The sequence below is a fragment of the Ambystoma mexicanum genome, chromosome 4q (assembly GCF_040938575.1).
Source record: "Ambystoma mexicanum isolate Mex_15411 chromosome 4q, UKY_AmexF1_1, whole genome shotgun sequence".
Lineage (NCBI taxonomy): Eukaryota > Metazoa > Chordata > Amphibia > Caudata > Ambystomatidae > Ambystoma > Ambystoma mexicanum.
The window spans coordinates 319,866,713-319,882,199 of NC_090928.1; the positions used below are offsets into that span (position 1 = coordinate 319,866,713).

The 15,487-nt window shown below is 42.9% G+C and overlaps 1 protein-coding gene across 4 annotated transcripts in view; it reads right to left on the reverse strand.

The window, feature by feature from the left end:
- RGS7 (regulator of G protein signaling 7) overlaps window positions 1-15,487 on the reverse strand; it is a 2,057,596-nt gene that overhangs the window by 588,751 nt on the left and 1,453,358 nt on the right. For all 4 annotated transcript variants that reach the window (XM_069607899.1, XM_069607897.1, XM_069607898.1 and 1 more), the window contains exons 7-9: window positions 10,131-10,195; window positions 5,572-5,648; window positions 5,379-5,460 (exon numbers count right to left, since the gene is read on the reverse strand). In XM_069607899.1, coding sequence (XP_069464000.1) covers window positions 5,379-5,460; window positions 5,572-5,648; window positions 10,131-10,195 — 224 coding nt within the window. The remainder of the gene's footprint in view (window positions 1-5,378; window positions 5,461-5,571; window positions 5,649-10,130; window positions 10,196-15,487) is intronic.

A 15,487-nucleotide genomic window follows, 5' to 3' on the forward strand; every position in this document is an offset into this window, starting at 1 on the left:
TAGAACACTGTATAGTTAAAAAAGAAGCAAAGTGGAAGATGACACTAGGGAGGAGGTCGCGGTAGGACATAAGCAATAAGTACGTGCGTTTAGATGGACACCTGCCAAATCTGGAGAAGGAAGAAGATTGAGAAGACAATCCATGCTAGATGAGTAGAGAAGTAAGGGGTAAGAGACATAACTGGAGAATGTTGTCAAAAATACAACTTGGGTTGGGTACATTTTTATTTTGTTTATCTTGACCGTAAATTGTTAATCAGATTATATAACCTGCAAATACACCTATTAGCCACACTGTGAATTGGGGTTGGGCGGGTGGCAGGTGTTGTATAGTGGATTTAGATTTGTGAATCGAGCCAGTCTGCGGATGAGTGTCTAAGAGGAATGTTCACCAGCCTGGCATCTCTCCCACTGAAGAGACCCAAGACCACCTGAACCTGGGGATTTTGAGTCAGCAAGAGAGGCTAGTGGTCAAAGATGTGGAGTTGTTCCAAAAGTGGGGGGCGGTGGTCCCCTCAGTGTTTACTTCTAGGCAAAGAGCGCACAGAGGATGGTCCATTTTTGACTAGTTTTCCTTGGAGAGAGACAATGCACCAGCATTTAGACAAACCACATGGCTGCTGATCACCACCCAGAAGATGAAAAGTCCAATTTTGTAACAGTCATCCTGTGTGAGAAAGAAACCCTGTTAGCTGTCCAAATGTTTTATTTAGCGAGCATAACTACTGCTACAACGTTGGGGCTCTTGCTCTGTTATTGTTATTTGTGTAGTGGGTGCTTGATTTATGAATGAGTGCGCATTTTGGTCCCCCTGGCTTGCCATCCTGATGTGTTATGAAAGGAGGATATCCCAGAATGACCTCCCCTGATAGCACTTAATGCTACGGATTGATGAACATGTGTTAATGGAACCAGTAATTTAGGAGCATAGAGCCAAGTTCTTTTTAACCACATTCAGAAGGCACAAAAAAACTATTCCAGATATCTTAACACTGTTCTAGTTAGAAAGGGGGGCGCGTGCTAACAAACAGGTTACACCACCTAATTATCTGCTCTTCCCAAATTAAAAGGCATAATGGATAGCTTGGATGATTTTGTGTGTGTTAGAAATCCCAAGAAACTGGTTGCATGGAAATAGCTCAGAAAGACTTCTGACAGTAAACATATGTTGACCTCATCCATCGCCAGGGCATGTTCAACAGTAGGAACCCACAGAGGCGTAGTGAGGGTAGGGCCTGAGCGGGCAAGGCCCACCCGAAATCTGTAAATTCCCACTCATCAGCGCGTTGTAGGCATTTGCAGATGTTAATGTGACTGAGGTGGGCCCAACTACATTAGCTTCAGGCCCCACTTGTCAGGCAATCCTGGCGGCGCCTCTGCGAACCAATGCACGCAGGGCCTCACTCTAGGCAGAATGAGGCAGCTGCTTTGGGCTGTGCTGTCCGGGCCATCTCGTGATTCACCAGCAGATGCAGTGTGAGGCACAGAACTCCAGGTGGAGCCTAGGCTTCCACACCTGTGAGTGCTTCAAGCATTGAATATGAATGAAAACTGTTGGGCTTTCATTACAATTGATCCCTAGGGACTGCACCTGTCTTTTATCAGGTGCAACGCATTCCAGAACGCTCCATAGGCATCACGCCTCTTCAGAGGAATCATAACGCTGATCCTGCAGAGAGCGCTGCATACTTCCTGCTCGAAGTGATAAACCCTGCAGCGAAACTTCGAGAAAGAGTTTCCTCACATGGTGTGCGCAATGCACGGAAAACCATCAGAGAATGAGGCAGCTGCCAAAAAGGCACGAATTGCCTTTTTCCATGTGTTTTTAATGCCCCCCCCCATATAAGTAAGGCTGATAGTGAGTGGCAAGTTTTATTTCATTTAATGTGCACTGTCAGTAATATTTAGGGTTGACTATGACCAAAACCAGATTTTAGAAAACATGCAATCTTTTTATTTAAAAAAAAAACACAGAGGTATTCTTCCTTTCCTCTCCTTCCCCCAGAAGCTCACTGTCTCCAGAGTTCTGGTCCTCTCTAGGCTGGACTATTGCAACAGCCTCTTTCTAAATCTGCCTGCTTCTACTCTCCGCCCTCTGCAAATTATCCAGAACAGGACTGCGAGACCTGTCCTTGGCCTCAAGCACAAGGATCGTATCTCTCCAGGACTGAAATCTCTGAACTGGCTTCAAGTGGCTGAGAAAATTAAGTTCAAAACTCTCTGCATTGTCCAAAAGGCCTTCTGGGGCCTGGGGCCTCAGTACCTTCAACTCTCTCTTCCTAAATATCTTTCTTTGCGAGCTGTTCGCTCATCCACCACCAACTCCCTCATGGTCAGTCACTTCTCCAAGCAATGAGTTGGTGGTAGATCTCTTTCCTTCGGCTGGTGCCTCCCTCTGTAACAGCCTCCCTGCCTCCCTTAAACTTGAGGAGAACCATCTCTGGTTCCGGAAGCACCTCAAAACCTTTCTCTTTGCTTCTGCTTTTTCTCCTCCTCTCCTCTGCTGACCTCCTGGCTGTAACATGAACTGCACTGGCTTGCTGGACACCATCTGATCTCGGGCCAGGTCCCTCCACTGCCAGTGGCACACACCTGCACTGCCCACCTAGCGACCCCTGCACTTGGGGCCAGTTTTTGTATCCCTACAGTCCCCCTACCAGCCCTTGACACCTGATGTCTGCGCTTATCCCTGTTACTTATTGTTATTATCTGTTCCCTTGTACTGCACTGTCCCTGCCCCCTTCCCACGCACTTGTGTGATATGAATGATACCTGGCCTAGTAGGATCGTTGTCTGTCCTCCCTTTGTTCTCCTCCCTTACCTCGTCGCGCCTTGAAACACTTGTGTATAGGCGCGTTATAAATGCCATATCATATCATATGGATATATATGTAAAAAAAGGCACAGCAGTTTTTTCAGATCATATTGGATAATAAGTGCAATGTTTATGTTTACATTTCTATATTCTGATGTTTCTGGAATTCTTACTCTGTCCAGAGCTCACCTTTCACTATGTTGCGTCGCTGCACCCTATGAACTCTAGCCTCTCTGGTGCGGGGTGTCGACTATTCAGGGGGGTGCCAGTAATGACCCCTTTGGAAAGCATGTGAGGGAGCGGCTCATCATCTTACGGAGGCTCCGTGCTTGGGCATCATTTGGCTTCATGCAAATCCTGCTCATACACGTCACACCAAGAAAGGACAACAGTAGAAATGTGCAAAATCCCGGCTTCATACAAAAAAAGGCCTTCAACATTTATTTTGGAATAGAAGACAGCATACTTTCAGAACGAAATTAAGGCATTCTTTATTTTATTTAAAAAAAAGTAAATTACAAAAAGAAACGTATCTTAATCATTCTCTATACTTTACCATTTCATTTACGAGAGACATAAATGTATTCATTAAAAGATAGCAACGATACATTCATTACATATATGTTCCAGTTTTTATAAGTATGACTGTCATATGCATTTGATATACACATTTTTGTCACATATGTCTATGCATCCAGTCACAGATACTTTGAGTATTTCAGCTTGTTTCTGGCATACACAATAGTACAATGGGATTAGTGTATCTGAAACAACATAATGTCGAGTAACGTAACTGGGCCTTTTACAGTGCAACTTATGCCAATTTGGCAGCCATTTTGTGAGAAGGACCTAAAATTACGAAAAGGTTAGAAAGCAGAAAAAAGGATTTCTGCCACCTCAGAAAAAATGCCATTCTGTTGCCCCACTCCTTTGCAAAAAGTAATTAATATTGTTTATATATATAGGTTCACAAAGCTGCCCTTTGGTGACCTCTTGAATTCAGCACCCGACCAGCCGCCTAGAATTGCTTTATTTTGGGACTGGCTGGTGTGGATAGCTAAGCCAATGTATCCTGTGAAGAATTGTAAGACGACACAGTCCTTCATAGAATTGTGAATCACACTCGGAAGAAAATAACATTGTGTTGTTTACTAGTAGGCATTGTAATTATAGATCTGTAATCCAATTTCCATATATATATATATATATTTGTATGAAGCTTTGCTGACTAGCCACTATTCTCGACTTCTGTATTTATTTTCCAACCTATCTTAGTTCTTAAACAAACCCTTCAGAATATGGCTGTGTTTATTTGTGGTGAGATTCCACCATGATGAAGTAAAATATATTGGACGACGATACAAAATATGTGTTCTAGATTTAAACATGTAAAGAGAAAGAATACTTTCTGATTCTTAGGAGCTCCTGAGCCAGGAGAACGAATGTACAAGAAATCAGAAAATACTGCGGCTAACAGCAAGTTAAATTTGTTTTTTTTTTAATTGTATCTGGTTACAAATTTAACCTTTCACAATCATACAAAATATTTAAGCTATTAATAAAACCAAAGCTTAAAAGGAAGCAAATCCAAAACAAATAGATCCATTTTTTCAACCTTCAACTCTTAAAAGAAAAACAGAAGAAAAAAACAGTGAACATTGAAGGAGAAAAGAGGACAAGAGCAAAGATTGAAGAGAAGGAGAAAAGACTTTCACAGAGAATCAATTGACCAAGATTTAACATTCCCAGCGGGCAACATATTAAGTTCCAAACCCTCAAGCAGCCTTTTGCCAAGATTTTACAGTTCTAGCTTGCAGTCCTCCAGCATCTTAACTACAAGCTACATTTAATCTTCTAATGCAGAATGTTGCATGCTTCTCTTACGGTTAACGAACAGATGCTTTGCTAAAATTGTAAAACATGTGTCGTGCAGCTTTATTTACATAGTTGTAAGAAGGAACACCCTGATTCCATGATAGCATGTCTTCTAAAAAAAACAAGCTCTTAGTATAAATACAAGGTGTTCAAGGGAGATATACTTTTGGAACACGTGCCATAATGTTCCACGGTGTGGAACGACGAATGTAACCTGGTACTGTAAGGAGCAAACAAAGCATGTCCACTGCTGTGTATCTGTCCTAACGCCTTGGAAGTGGTGCAAAGGAAGTGAAAGAAACTTAAATTTAAAAGAAGAGCTTCGGGTGTACAACAAACATACAATAGAAACATATGTCATAAAAGTTAATAAGACATGATGAAGAGCATTGACGGAAACATGTGTTGGCTTACATCATCATATTACTGTTTGCCTCACATGAACGTATATCAGCATAGTGTTCTTATTTGTTTCATGACTTCTGCTATCTTTGTTAATATTGGGACAATTCATTTTAAATATTCATTAAAGTTATAGCATGGAAAGTTATTTGCTATTGTGCACAAGCAGTAGTGGGTCCAGTGTCTCCTTTTACTGTTTTCTTTAGTGAAACACTGGTCAGATCATTGGATATAGTGTATTCTTTAGTTATTGAAAATAGTAAGTAAATGCTGGTTGTTTACTTACCACCGGTCGGTGTACATCCCAAAACGCCCGCTCTTGGCTATCCAGGATTTTCCGTTCTATCTTGTCTCTCTTTTTGTCAACTCTGCCAATGTCACATAGGAGACACAATAGGTTCATTGCAATTAAGCTTCTCTTCAAAGAAAAAGCGAGTGTTCACTGACAAAAATCTGTGCCAGAACCTTCAAAGACTTACTTTGCTTGTGCTTCCGCTTGCATAAATATGAACTCCCATTTCCGGGCAAACGCTCTTTGTAGCCGGGCCAAACTCTCCTGTGAAGACATCACACGTTTTTTGTTAAAGAAGGATATTGACCACTTCTTTAGTAGCTTAAAATATTTGAAAAGATGTCCATCACATTATAATTCATATCCACCAGAAATGTGGTTGAATATATGCAACTGATAGGTACAAAGTCATACAAAGAAAGCCATTTTTATTTTCAACACCGTCATTGTCATACCTAGTAAGATAAAACACAACTCCTTTTTCCTAATAACAAAACTGTCTTTCCACTGAAAGTTTTGCCACTTCTTTAGCTGATTTTGCTCTTTATCCAGTGGTCGACTGGTTGTCTTCCAGTTACATGTTTACAATCTTTTTAAAAGCTATAGTTATTAATTCTCATATACACAGTGATGACCTTACTTGTTCCAATAAACAGATAATGGGAAATTTGAGGCACCACGTGGAGATTTATATATACATTATACATATATACATGCTAATATTTACAAATCATTATTGAAGGGAGCAGCACTGTACCCACACTCTGATTACTATAGCAATCACTATGTTCAAGACACAATGAAATGCATTTTTTAATACTAGCTTTCCCCGGCCACACGTTGCTGTGGCTCAGTCTGGTTAAATGGAAAAGAAAGAAAAGAGAAAGCGCACGTTTCTAATATGTTTAATTTGACAATGCTTGTGGGTAGTTTTTAATGGCTCTGGCGGTTCTCCAAGTTGAGGCAGTTTAATTTTCCGGGTGGCGCAACACATTCCTTTCGTTTCTCCATTAAATTTCAGAGCCTTGCAATAAGGACACACTTCAGTCATGGTGCCAATGAGAACATGCCGGCTCAAACTATAATCATCAGCTGGGTTGTACCGGAATGCAAGGCGATTGTAATTGTGTGATTGCTGAGCACCAAGTTGTGTTTGACGCTGATCTGCTATTTCTCTCTTTTAGCCACTCTTAGCCTGTCGCCTTCATTCTGTTGAGAACAAAGCAGATCTGAAGCTGCAGAACGCGATCGCCGTGCTTGCAACCGTGCATCCTAAAGTCTGGCTGCACGTCGCTCTGCTGCTTCCTCGGCACGTATTTGAGCCGGAATCATAAAATAGCGTGTGTTGCTTTTACGTCCAAAAGACGGCACTGTTTTTCTAAAAAAGACGGTATTTTACCTGTCACATAGTTGGTATATAAAAACATGCGCCTATTTGAATGCAACATTGTGTCAACATTTCAAACAACGAACATTTACATTTTTATTTATATATATTATGGATTCACTTGTAGCCAGATATACAAAAGTGGAAATTTGAAATGGTACCTCTTGGATGGAGGCAAAAATTGGAGCGTTCATAAGTTGTTTCACCTCCTCAATCAAGCTCTATTTACTGTATGGGGTAGTCCTAACAATACCGCATTTAAAAATATCACATGATCCATCATCAGATAGGCATCAGAAAAGCCAATGTTTACAAATACTTCCTATTTTGTCCATTACTGCCCACCATATAATGAGTGTATGTGTATTCATAGAGCTTTGAAACGGGTACAATCTCCTAGGACTAAATATCCTTTTGCAGCAGTCTATGAGTAACATGAAAGTCACCTCTTTGAGCAACTCCCTGTCCATCAGCCTTTCATCCTGGTGAATTTGGGTCTACAACAAGGATTTAAGCCACATCAAGGGGAGTTGCATTTTGGCACCATGCTCGCTTGCCATGTTGTCATACTTACTGATTGTATAGGCAATGTGATGCCCTTTGGTGTCCCCTGCTAGGTCTGGACATTAAGTGTCTGAATACTCTAATTAGGAAAGCAGAGAGAAAATGGAGGAGACTTCAAAACCGCCCTCATTGCCTTGACTTGAAGGCAGCTTGTATTTCCAATATATAAATAAGCTGCCATGGGGCAAACTGAATCAGCAAAGAACTCCTCTAAAGGGCTCCCTAAAATCGTACTTGACTTAGAAAACCCTTCCTTCCAATCCATATTGGATCAACATTGAGTATCATGAGGATAGCCAAATGCAATCTTTCTTGCTAATTACAGACATGGTACATGCCTCCTTTAGGGATGTGGCTGTGCAAGATGCCATTAAACAGGTCTGGATGACCCCCGATATGAAGAAGCTATTGTTAGACCAGTGCCGCAGAATTGTAGGAACCCTTCTACTGAGAACGAACATGGCCAACGAGCCCATCCAGAAGGATCTGCAACCGCGTTTTAGTTCATTGTACCTTTCAGAGAGGAGAGCATGTGCAAATCATAGACCCATTACACATGTACAATTTCTGCTGTTGAAACATCTAGGGTTGCTGCTAAACAATTGCACTTGCTGGTGGAAGAACTTCATGTAATGGGTGTCTGACAGAAAGGCTCCCGTCTATTCAGAGGCAGCGAGCTGGCTTTTTTGGATGTTAAGAAAAATCTGGCACACATTAGGTCTGCCTATGATATTATATATCTCTCAGATAATCACTTGTAATCCAGCTGTAATTCCATTTCATCATATGCCCAGGTACCACCGTTATTTGCCAGAATAACATAAGTGCATTTTCCCACCCGGGATGGATTTGCCAGGTTTGAAATCTGTGAGAATGAGGTCAAACACAGATGCCAGAAGTGGATGCAATAGTCAATAGAGCCAAAGACCAACATGCTCAAGTACCTCAATAATATGGTAGGTATTGCTGTCATAAATCGTGTAGAGCCATCCTATGCTGATTGCCACATATTGGCATTATTTGCTCTGGAATATGCCATCATTTCTATCATGTTCCAGGTCCATAATGTTTACACAGAGTAGCTTGCATCTTTTGCCATGTATTCTAACATAGGTCCAGGTACTCACACCATTTGTCAGGTGTTCCCATTGTATGATGAGTTACTCAAATCTTTTTAGATGTTTTGGTCTAATATGCCTCGGCAGCCCCATCATTTATCACATATTTCCATTATATGCTTGAGGCCCTCATATCATTCGCAAGTCTTTATGGTCACATACTCAGGTACTAAAAATGTATGCCAGGGTTGCCATCATATGCCCAGGTACTTCCGACATCTGACATTTTGTGACATGTGCCCAGGTACTCATACCGGGTGACATGTTTCTATATCAAACTGCCCAGTAATCACATAGTATGCCATGGTTTGCACACCTTTGCCCAACTACTCACTGCATATTGCAGGTTTTGCCTTGCAGCGAATAGGGAAGGACGGCATTTTCCAGCTATTGTCATCCTAGCTCCAGCTACTATCATTTGGCATGTATTGCTATAATATGCCTAGGTTCTCACAACATTTACAGACACTTGGTATCATTGCCTAGGTACTTCAGTTTACCAGTTTTGCCCTTATATGCGCAGGTGTTCATATCAATATGTGGCAGAAATTCCCATACTATGCCCAGGCACTCTTATATTTCACCCTATACTGACAAAATGCTCCCAGAAGCTCACCCTGTCATCATTTTTACAGGTATGACAATAATTTGAATTCCAGTGCAAAGGTCAAGTGCAGCAAGTCTGTTTCCCATTCCAAGAAACACCTGTTCAGCTTGTCTGCATTTTCAGACGGATGTAGAGGGTGGGGCACTGCCTGAGACTGTTCAAGAGAGAGCTCTTGGGCACCATAGTTCCTCTCACCCAAATACGCATGCATACACTGTGCAAGTACCAGAAGCAGAGGATCACATCATCCTTGTTCCCCTTGCTATGACACCACTGTAAGGCAAAGCAGCGGGCAAAGGAGTCAATGTAGGGATGTTGTGCTAGTTTCTGCACCTCTCCGCGAACACGAGTGACCTCACTCTCCTGCTAGATTCAGCTCTGGGAGGTTTGTCTTTCACCCACTGCCAATGGCCTGTTCTAATGTGTGGCAATGGGAGAAACACTTCACTTCAGCCATCAACACTTGTTGCATACTAATCTAGCGTGTACTACTTCTATAAAGAGGAACATGTAGTCTGTCCTCTCTTTCCATCAAATCCTGGAAAGAGAAAAGAGACTGAAAATAAGTCTTCATAGAATGCAACCGTAAAAAGTGATGTGTGTCTAGTATTACTGAAAGAGGTCTGGGGTCTGTTGAGTGCAGAGCAGGGGCACTAAAAGTAAGAACTGGTGCAATGTCATAGGCATCCCAGAGCCTTAGCCCAAGCTAAGCACCTTCTTCGAGCCAAAATTAAAATCAGCACTCCTAAAGCAGTAGTGACAGGGTCAATGTGAAATTCATTTAACATATTTAAATAGTAGATTTAATGGAGGTAGCTGCTGCATGATCTATATGCATTTTAGTACTCAAGGTGAAGTGCCTGCCTTCAATATTTTCCCACGTGAACAACACTTATAGGAAAGAGTTCTTTACAGTATGCAGGCATGCAACATTCCATAAACAAACTGCAAGGAGCATAGACCGCCACGCGAGACAGGGACAGTTAATTCATGCGGCTATGCTGAGGGTTGATTAACACTATCTTGATAATTTAGCATCTCACATTTAGAAAAGACCCCGGGGTACTTACAGCTTCGTAGTCCGCGAGCTCAAGCCGTGCTTTGTTTTGCATTGTTCGCTTGCAGAGGTATACCGCTGGAACACAGAAAACAATCAATCATTCCTGGCTCACACCAGAAGATCAAAGCAGAAGACATTGAGGCCTACACACGCTATCAGTTGGCATTAAGTAGCATCTGTTTCTCCTGTTGCGGTGGCCTTCAGATACGGTGCGTACAATGCCTAGTGTGACATTTGCTGGGACAGGGAGACAACGAGAATAAAAGAGCTGTCTGAATAATTCATGAAGAGTGTTGAAATGTAGATGCATGTGTGGAATATAACATTAATAAGGGAATACATGAATCACATGCAGAAAGAACTTAGTCTGGAAGGACCACATTCTTCAATAAGGCTACCCCAACACACAATAATGATCATCATGCAAAGACAACAATTCCAGGACAGCCTATGCATCTTTAACTACAATGCTGAGATTCCATTGCCAGAACCTTGCAAAGCCCAAGCCAGATTTGAGATTCATTGCTGCAGTAGCAATGCAGGCAGTCAGCTAATGCAGCAAGAATTGATGCAAGCAGGAATTGAAAAGCAGGGGAAAAGCTGTTGCCTGCTCTTCTTTACTCTTTTATGGATTCGCTTCTCTGTCTTTGCAGTTTCCTGATCACATGTACTCCTTTTTCAGTTGTTAGCCTTTGCTGCCCACATCTGGAGTGGGGGGGAAGGGGGTTTCATGTCGCGTCTGTGCTTCATGTGCATACGGTATCTAAGTGTCTAAGTGTCTATGTGTGCACAAGTACCTCTTTTGGATTGCACACAGCATAAAATGGGCTGGAAAGCAACAATGGGATAAAGTAATAGGCCCCAGCAATACAGGCACAAGTGGAAGAAGAAAATATCAAGGATATAGTTAGAAGGAAGTGGAGAGAGGGGCCCTGGGATTTTGCTGTCATGGGTATGGTAGTATGGGTCATGGGTAGTTGTAACAACAACATACAAACACATAACCATTCACAAGAGCACATGGGAATTGGACCGACCTGAAAATCGCATCTGAGCTCATTGAACGGTGCAAACTGAACTGAAGCTGCCAACAGGACACAACAACTCTCACTTTACCTACTCCCACTATAACCTTCTAACTGCCTCCCACCTCCCCCTTCACACCCTCCTTTTCAGATCTGCCAGGGGACTACTCCAGTGGTGATAGTGCATGGTAAAAATGCCCTTTAACATTAACATGGGTTACAGACTGAAAGGCGGACCTAGTGTTGCGGTCCTAGGGGAGGATCTGCAGATTTGCACTGAACGCTAGTATATTTCTGTGAGTTTTCCCTGATGTGACACTTCCTAACCACTGCGAACCTGACTGTTTTGGCATCAGAAGGCGAGGGGAGGCCTGCATTCAGCTACCACCCTGACCTCCTCTTTTCAGAGTACGTGGAGGAGGTGTCAAAATTCCAACCAAAATTCAGTGTGAATTTTTAAATGTTGCATGCTCTGGCAATACATCAATGCATACACGCAGCACATGTGTGTGTTGTCAGAGCATGCACAAATGGCCACATTTCTCATGTGTGGAACATCTGTGCAATTGCACAGAGCGTGCCCAGTTTGGATGCATACTTGAAAACCAGGCGCACTCCATGTAGGAGGTGCAGGTGGGCAGGTCGGAATAGCACCACCATTAAAATGATCACCGGACGCAAGAACCCTAGGTGCAGGTTACGTTTGCGAGTAAATGCTTGATAACATGGGATTAGCCGTATTCAAGCAGTGCATCTCTTTTCAGTCTTCACTGTGTCCGGTGATGGACAGAGAGGCAGGTAACAACCAGTCACCAGAATAAGCCAGTAAATAGCGAAGACATAGACACAAAAATATTCAACTATATCGCAACCAAAGTGTTCTAACAATGTTAAACTAAGAAAGAAAACCTGCAATGAAATTATGCTTTTTCCGTATGACTAGTCCTTGCTTATCCCCTGTTTTGGAACAAGCAAACATATTCAGCTCTTATTTTTATGAACATTGTCCCCAAAGGAAATAGAGTTTGCTTTCTTTGTGTAACAAACCTTTTGTTGCTTGTGATGAAATGACTACTGGTCTGCATGAGTACAGGGATGAGTAGTGTCTAAACCGTCTATTCAGCCCTGCACTACTACTACTAAACCAGAAGTGATCCCAATAATAAAGATGAAACGGGCACACCCCGAAATGTTTATCTCCTTGAGCCTCTTTTGGTAAAGTGGTTTGAGGGCAGGCTATATCTTCAGGAGTGGTGTGAAATGATAACCATAGCAATACAAACAGCCTTAGTCCAATGGATCCAAAATGTAAGAATGTACAATTAAGGTTTGATACAAATGTAGGACCTAACTTAAAACAATGGGCGTCTCTACAAGTTTGCCGGTCCGGAAACAATGCTACAGGTAAGCTTGTTGGTACCATTGTTTATGGACTGGCAAACTACGAGTTCTGTGAACGACACCCGCTCGCAGACCTTGACCGATGCACCGGCACCATTCATGAATGGTGCCGGTGCATCTGTCCTCCCCACGCCCATTGAGTCCAAAGGGACTCAAATGAGAATGGGAAGAAATTTTTTCCAGCACCCAGGAATAGGCAATTACCGGGTCCGCCAGGGCTGTAATGGCCTGGTAATTGCCCATTCCCGGGCACTGGAAAATTCATGACTCCAGCGGCAGCCATGCCGGTATTTACTGGCACGGCTACTGCCAACCTTGTAATGACCCCCAATGTATGCAAACAAACTAGCTAAAACAATAAAAACCCACCCCTGCAAAAGAAACACAGAGACTAGATAAGTTTGATGCAAAAGGGTACTCTGGGTTGATAAGCAGGGATGTCCATTCAAGAGTCTTAGCAACAATGCCAATAGTTCAACAATATTGTCTCTGAAAGGTACGAGATATGGAAGAGGGGCTTAAAGGTCACTACAGTCCTAAAAGAGGATGGAGGGCAGGCCTCTTCACAGGTCCTTTAATTCTTGGGTATGGCACACAACAGCATCAGGTCAAGCTTCTAGACACTTTCACTGTGGTTGAGCCAATATTGAGATGTTCGAGTTGATGTGATCCCACTGGCAGTCTGTGTCAAGTCGTTTCAAAAGTGAGGGCTCCCTTTGGGTCGAGTCAGCATTTGAAACAGTCAAAACAATGGCTTCCAACAGATCAGAGTGGTGGTCCAGTCGGTGGCAGGATAAGGGCTTTGCTGGGTTGAGACAGCATTTCGGACGGGGGAGTAAATGACTTACAGCAGTCAAGTTGACACTTGAGTCAGCTTCCTCCTGATGTCGAGCCTGTGATCAGCTTGAGGCGAGTCAGTTCACTTCAATGGGCCAAGCTGGCATCTAGATAGCTCAAAGTGCAGCAAGTGGTTCAAAGTTGGGTAGAGGGCCAAAAGAAGTATCTTAGGTCCTATGCTGGCTCAAAGGGCATGGAGCACAGGTGCGTTGGTACGAAGATGTCTTAAATTAATTAAACAGGATTTTAGCTGCTTCTGAGCTGTAAGGTTGCTGGGAGGCCCAATCTAAGGTCTCTAGGTCCAGGTGAGTTCTTCACCTTTGTGTTCCTACTCCAGGAAGTTGGCTGGCCACACATGGGGTCCTTCATGTCCAGTGAACAGGATCCTGGTGCCACTGTAGCCAGGATAGAGGCATTGGTCCACAGCATTTCATCCCCCAGTGTTCCCTGGGGATGGTTAGGGAGCAGAGCATGCCTGTGCCTTGGGTGCCTTCTACCTTCACCTCTGTGGCATATGACTATGGAATAGACTGCATTCTTGACATAGGTTCAGTGAATCCATCTTCTTGTCTTGAGAGTCCAAAGAAGAATAAAAAAAGGAGTGTGTTACTCCTCCTTATAAAGGCAAAATGTCCCAGGCGGTTGACTGATTAGCAGACCTCCTTTTCAGAGGCTGAATTACCCGCATCACTGTCTGAAAGAAAAATAAGTAAAAAAGCTTGGGCTATCCTGGTCTCACTAAATGTTCCATCTCAAACTTTTATGTTTTTCAGAACTTGTTTTTACAGGAGCAGCTAACTGTTGTTGCAGCTTTGAATTCCTTGAGCCCTTCTGGCATCCTATTATTAGGGAATGAGGCTGAGATGAAAGGTGCACCCTCGCAAATGCAGCCAGGGTGTCATTGCCTCATCAGCATATTGCTTGTCACAGTCAAGACAACATAATAACAGTGAATGAGTGAATGAGAAGCATTATTAGAATGCTCATACTCGTCACAGCCAAGAGAGAAAAACCTTAAATAGAGTGAATGATAATCATTATTAGAATGCCGATATTCGTCTCTGTCCAGAGAAAGATAACATAACATTACCAGAACGGAGAGTGAATGAGAATCGTTATTGGAAAGTTCCTACTCATCTCAGTCAAGAGGGAAATATTGTGAAGTCAGTGCAAAGAGAGGTGAATGAGAGATATTCTGGGTGTGACCCAATTCGAAGCATCACATACCAAGAAGGCCTAAGTAAAATAGAAGAGGTCGAATAAAAGGTCAAATTATAATGGCAAAATCTGAGAACAAGCTGGACATTTATAAATATATATCCAGACTGAGAACCAAGGGAACTCAAAGACTGTGCAGTAGCAATAGTCCAGAAGGAAAAGATACTTGTTGGGTAAGTATACCAGTTCACTCCTTATAGAGATTAGAAAGAGAAGAAGCAAAAGTACAAGAAAATAAGGAATGAACTGTACAAACCGAGAAACTTGGTCACTAGAGACTATCTAAAGTTCATCTATTAATATGTGGTTGAGAGATGAGCCAACAAACCTCAGGAGAAGAGATACATTCTTCAGACTTTGAGTTTTTAAAATTGTGGTAGGGTCAGATAGGTTAGAGTCAGACAGTCAACCGTTTCATTTATAGACATTCACTGACGACTGATGAGCACCTTAGCTAGTTTTGTTATGTAGGGACACCTTACAAAATAGGGAAAGATATCCTTTATTCATATTCTTTATTGGTACCTGGCGGAAGAGGGGGGGTGGGAGCCTCTCAGCCAATGAGGAGGATTGGAACGGGGGCATTTCCAGCGGTATATCCCCCCGCACCGAGTAGCCTCACGGCTAGAGGCTGCCATCTTCCCCCGGTGGGGAATGAGGTAAGTGGTGTCCCACTCCACCCCCATACCCAGAATTTCCTCCCTGCCCCCCATCCGCACTTACCTTCGTTGAAGTCCATTTCAGGAGCGGACGCACTGGGAACACTTCTGTCCCCAGCGCGTCCGCTCCCGATCTGGGGCAGGCCGTCATGGAAAGGAAGAAGGGATTACACGTAGTCCCTTCTTCCTTTCCATGGCGGCTATTGTTTGTGTTTACTTTTTTTAAT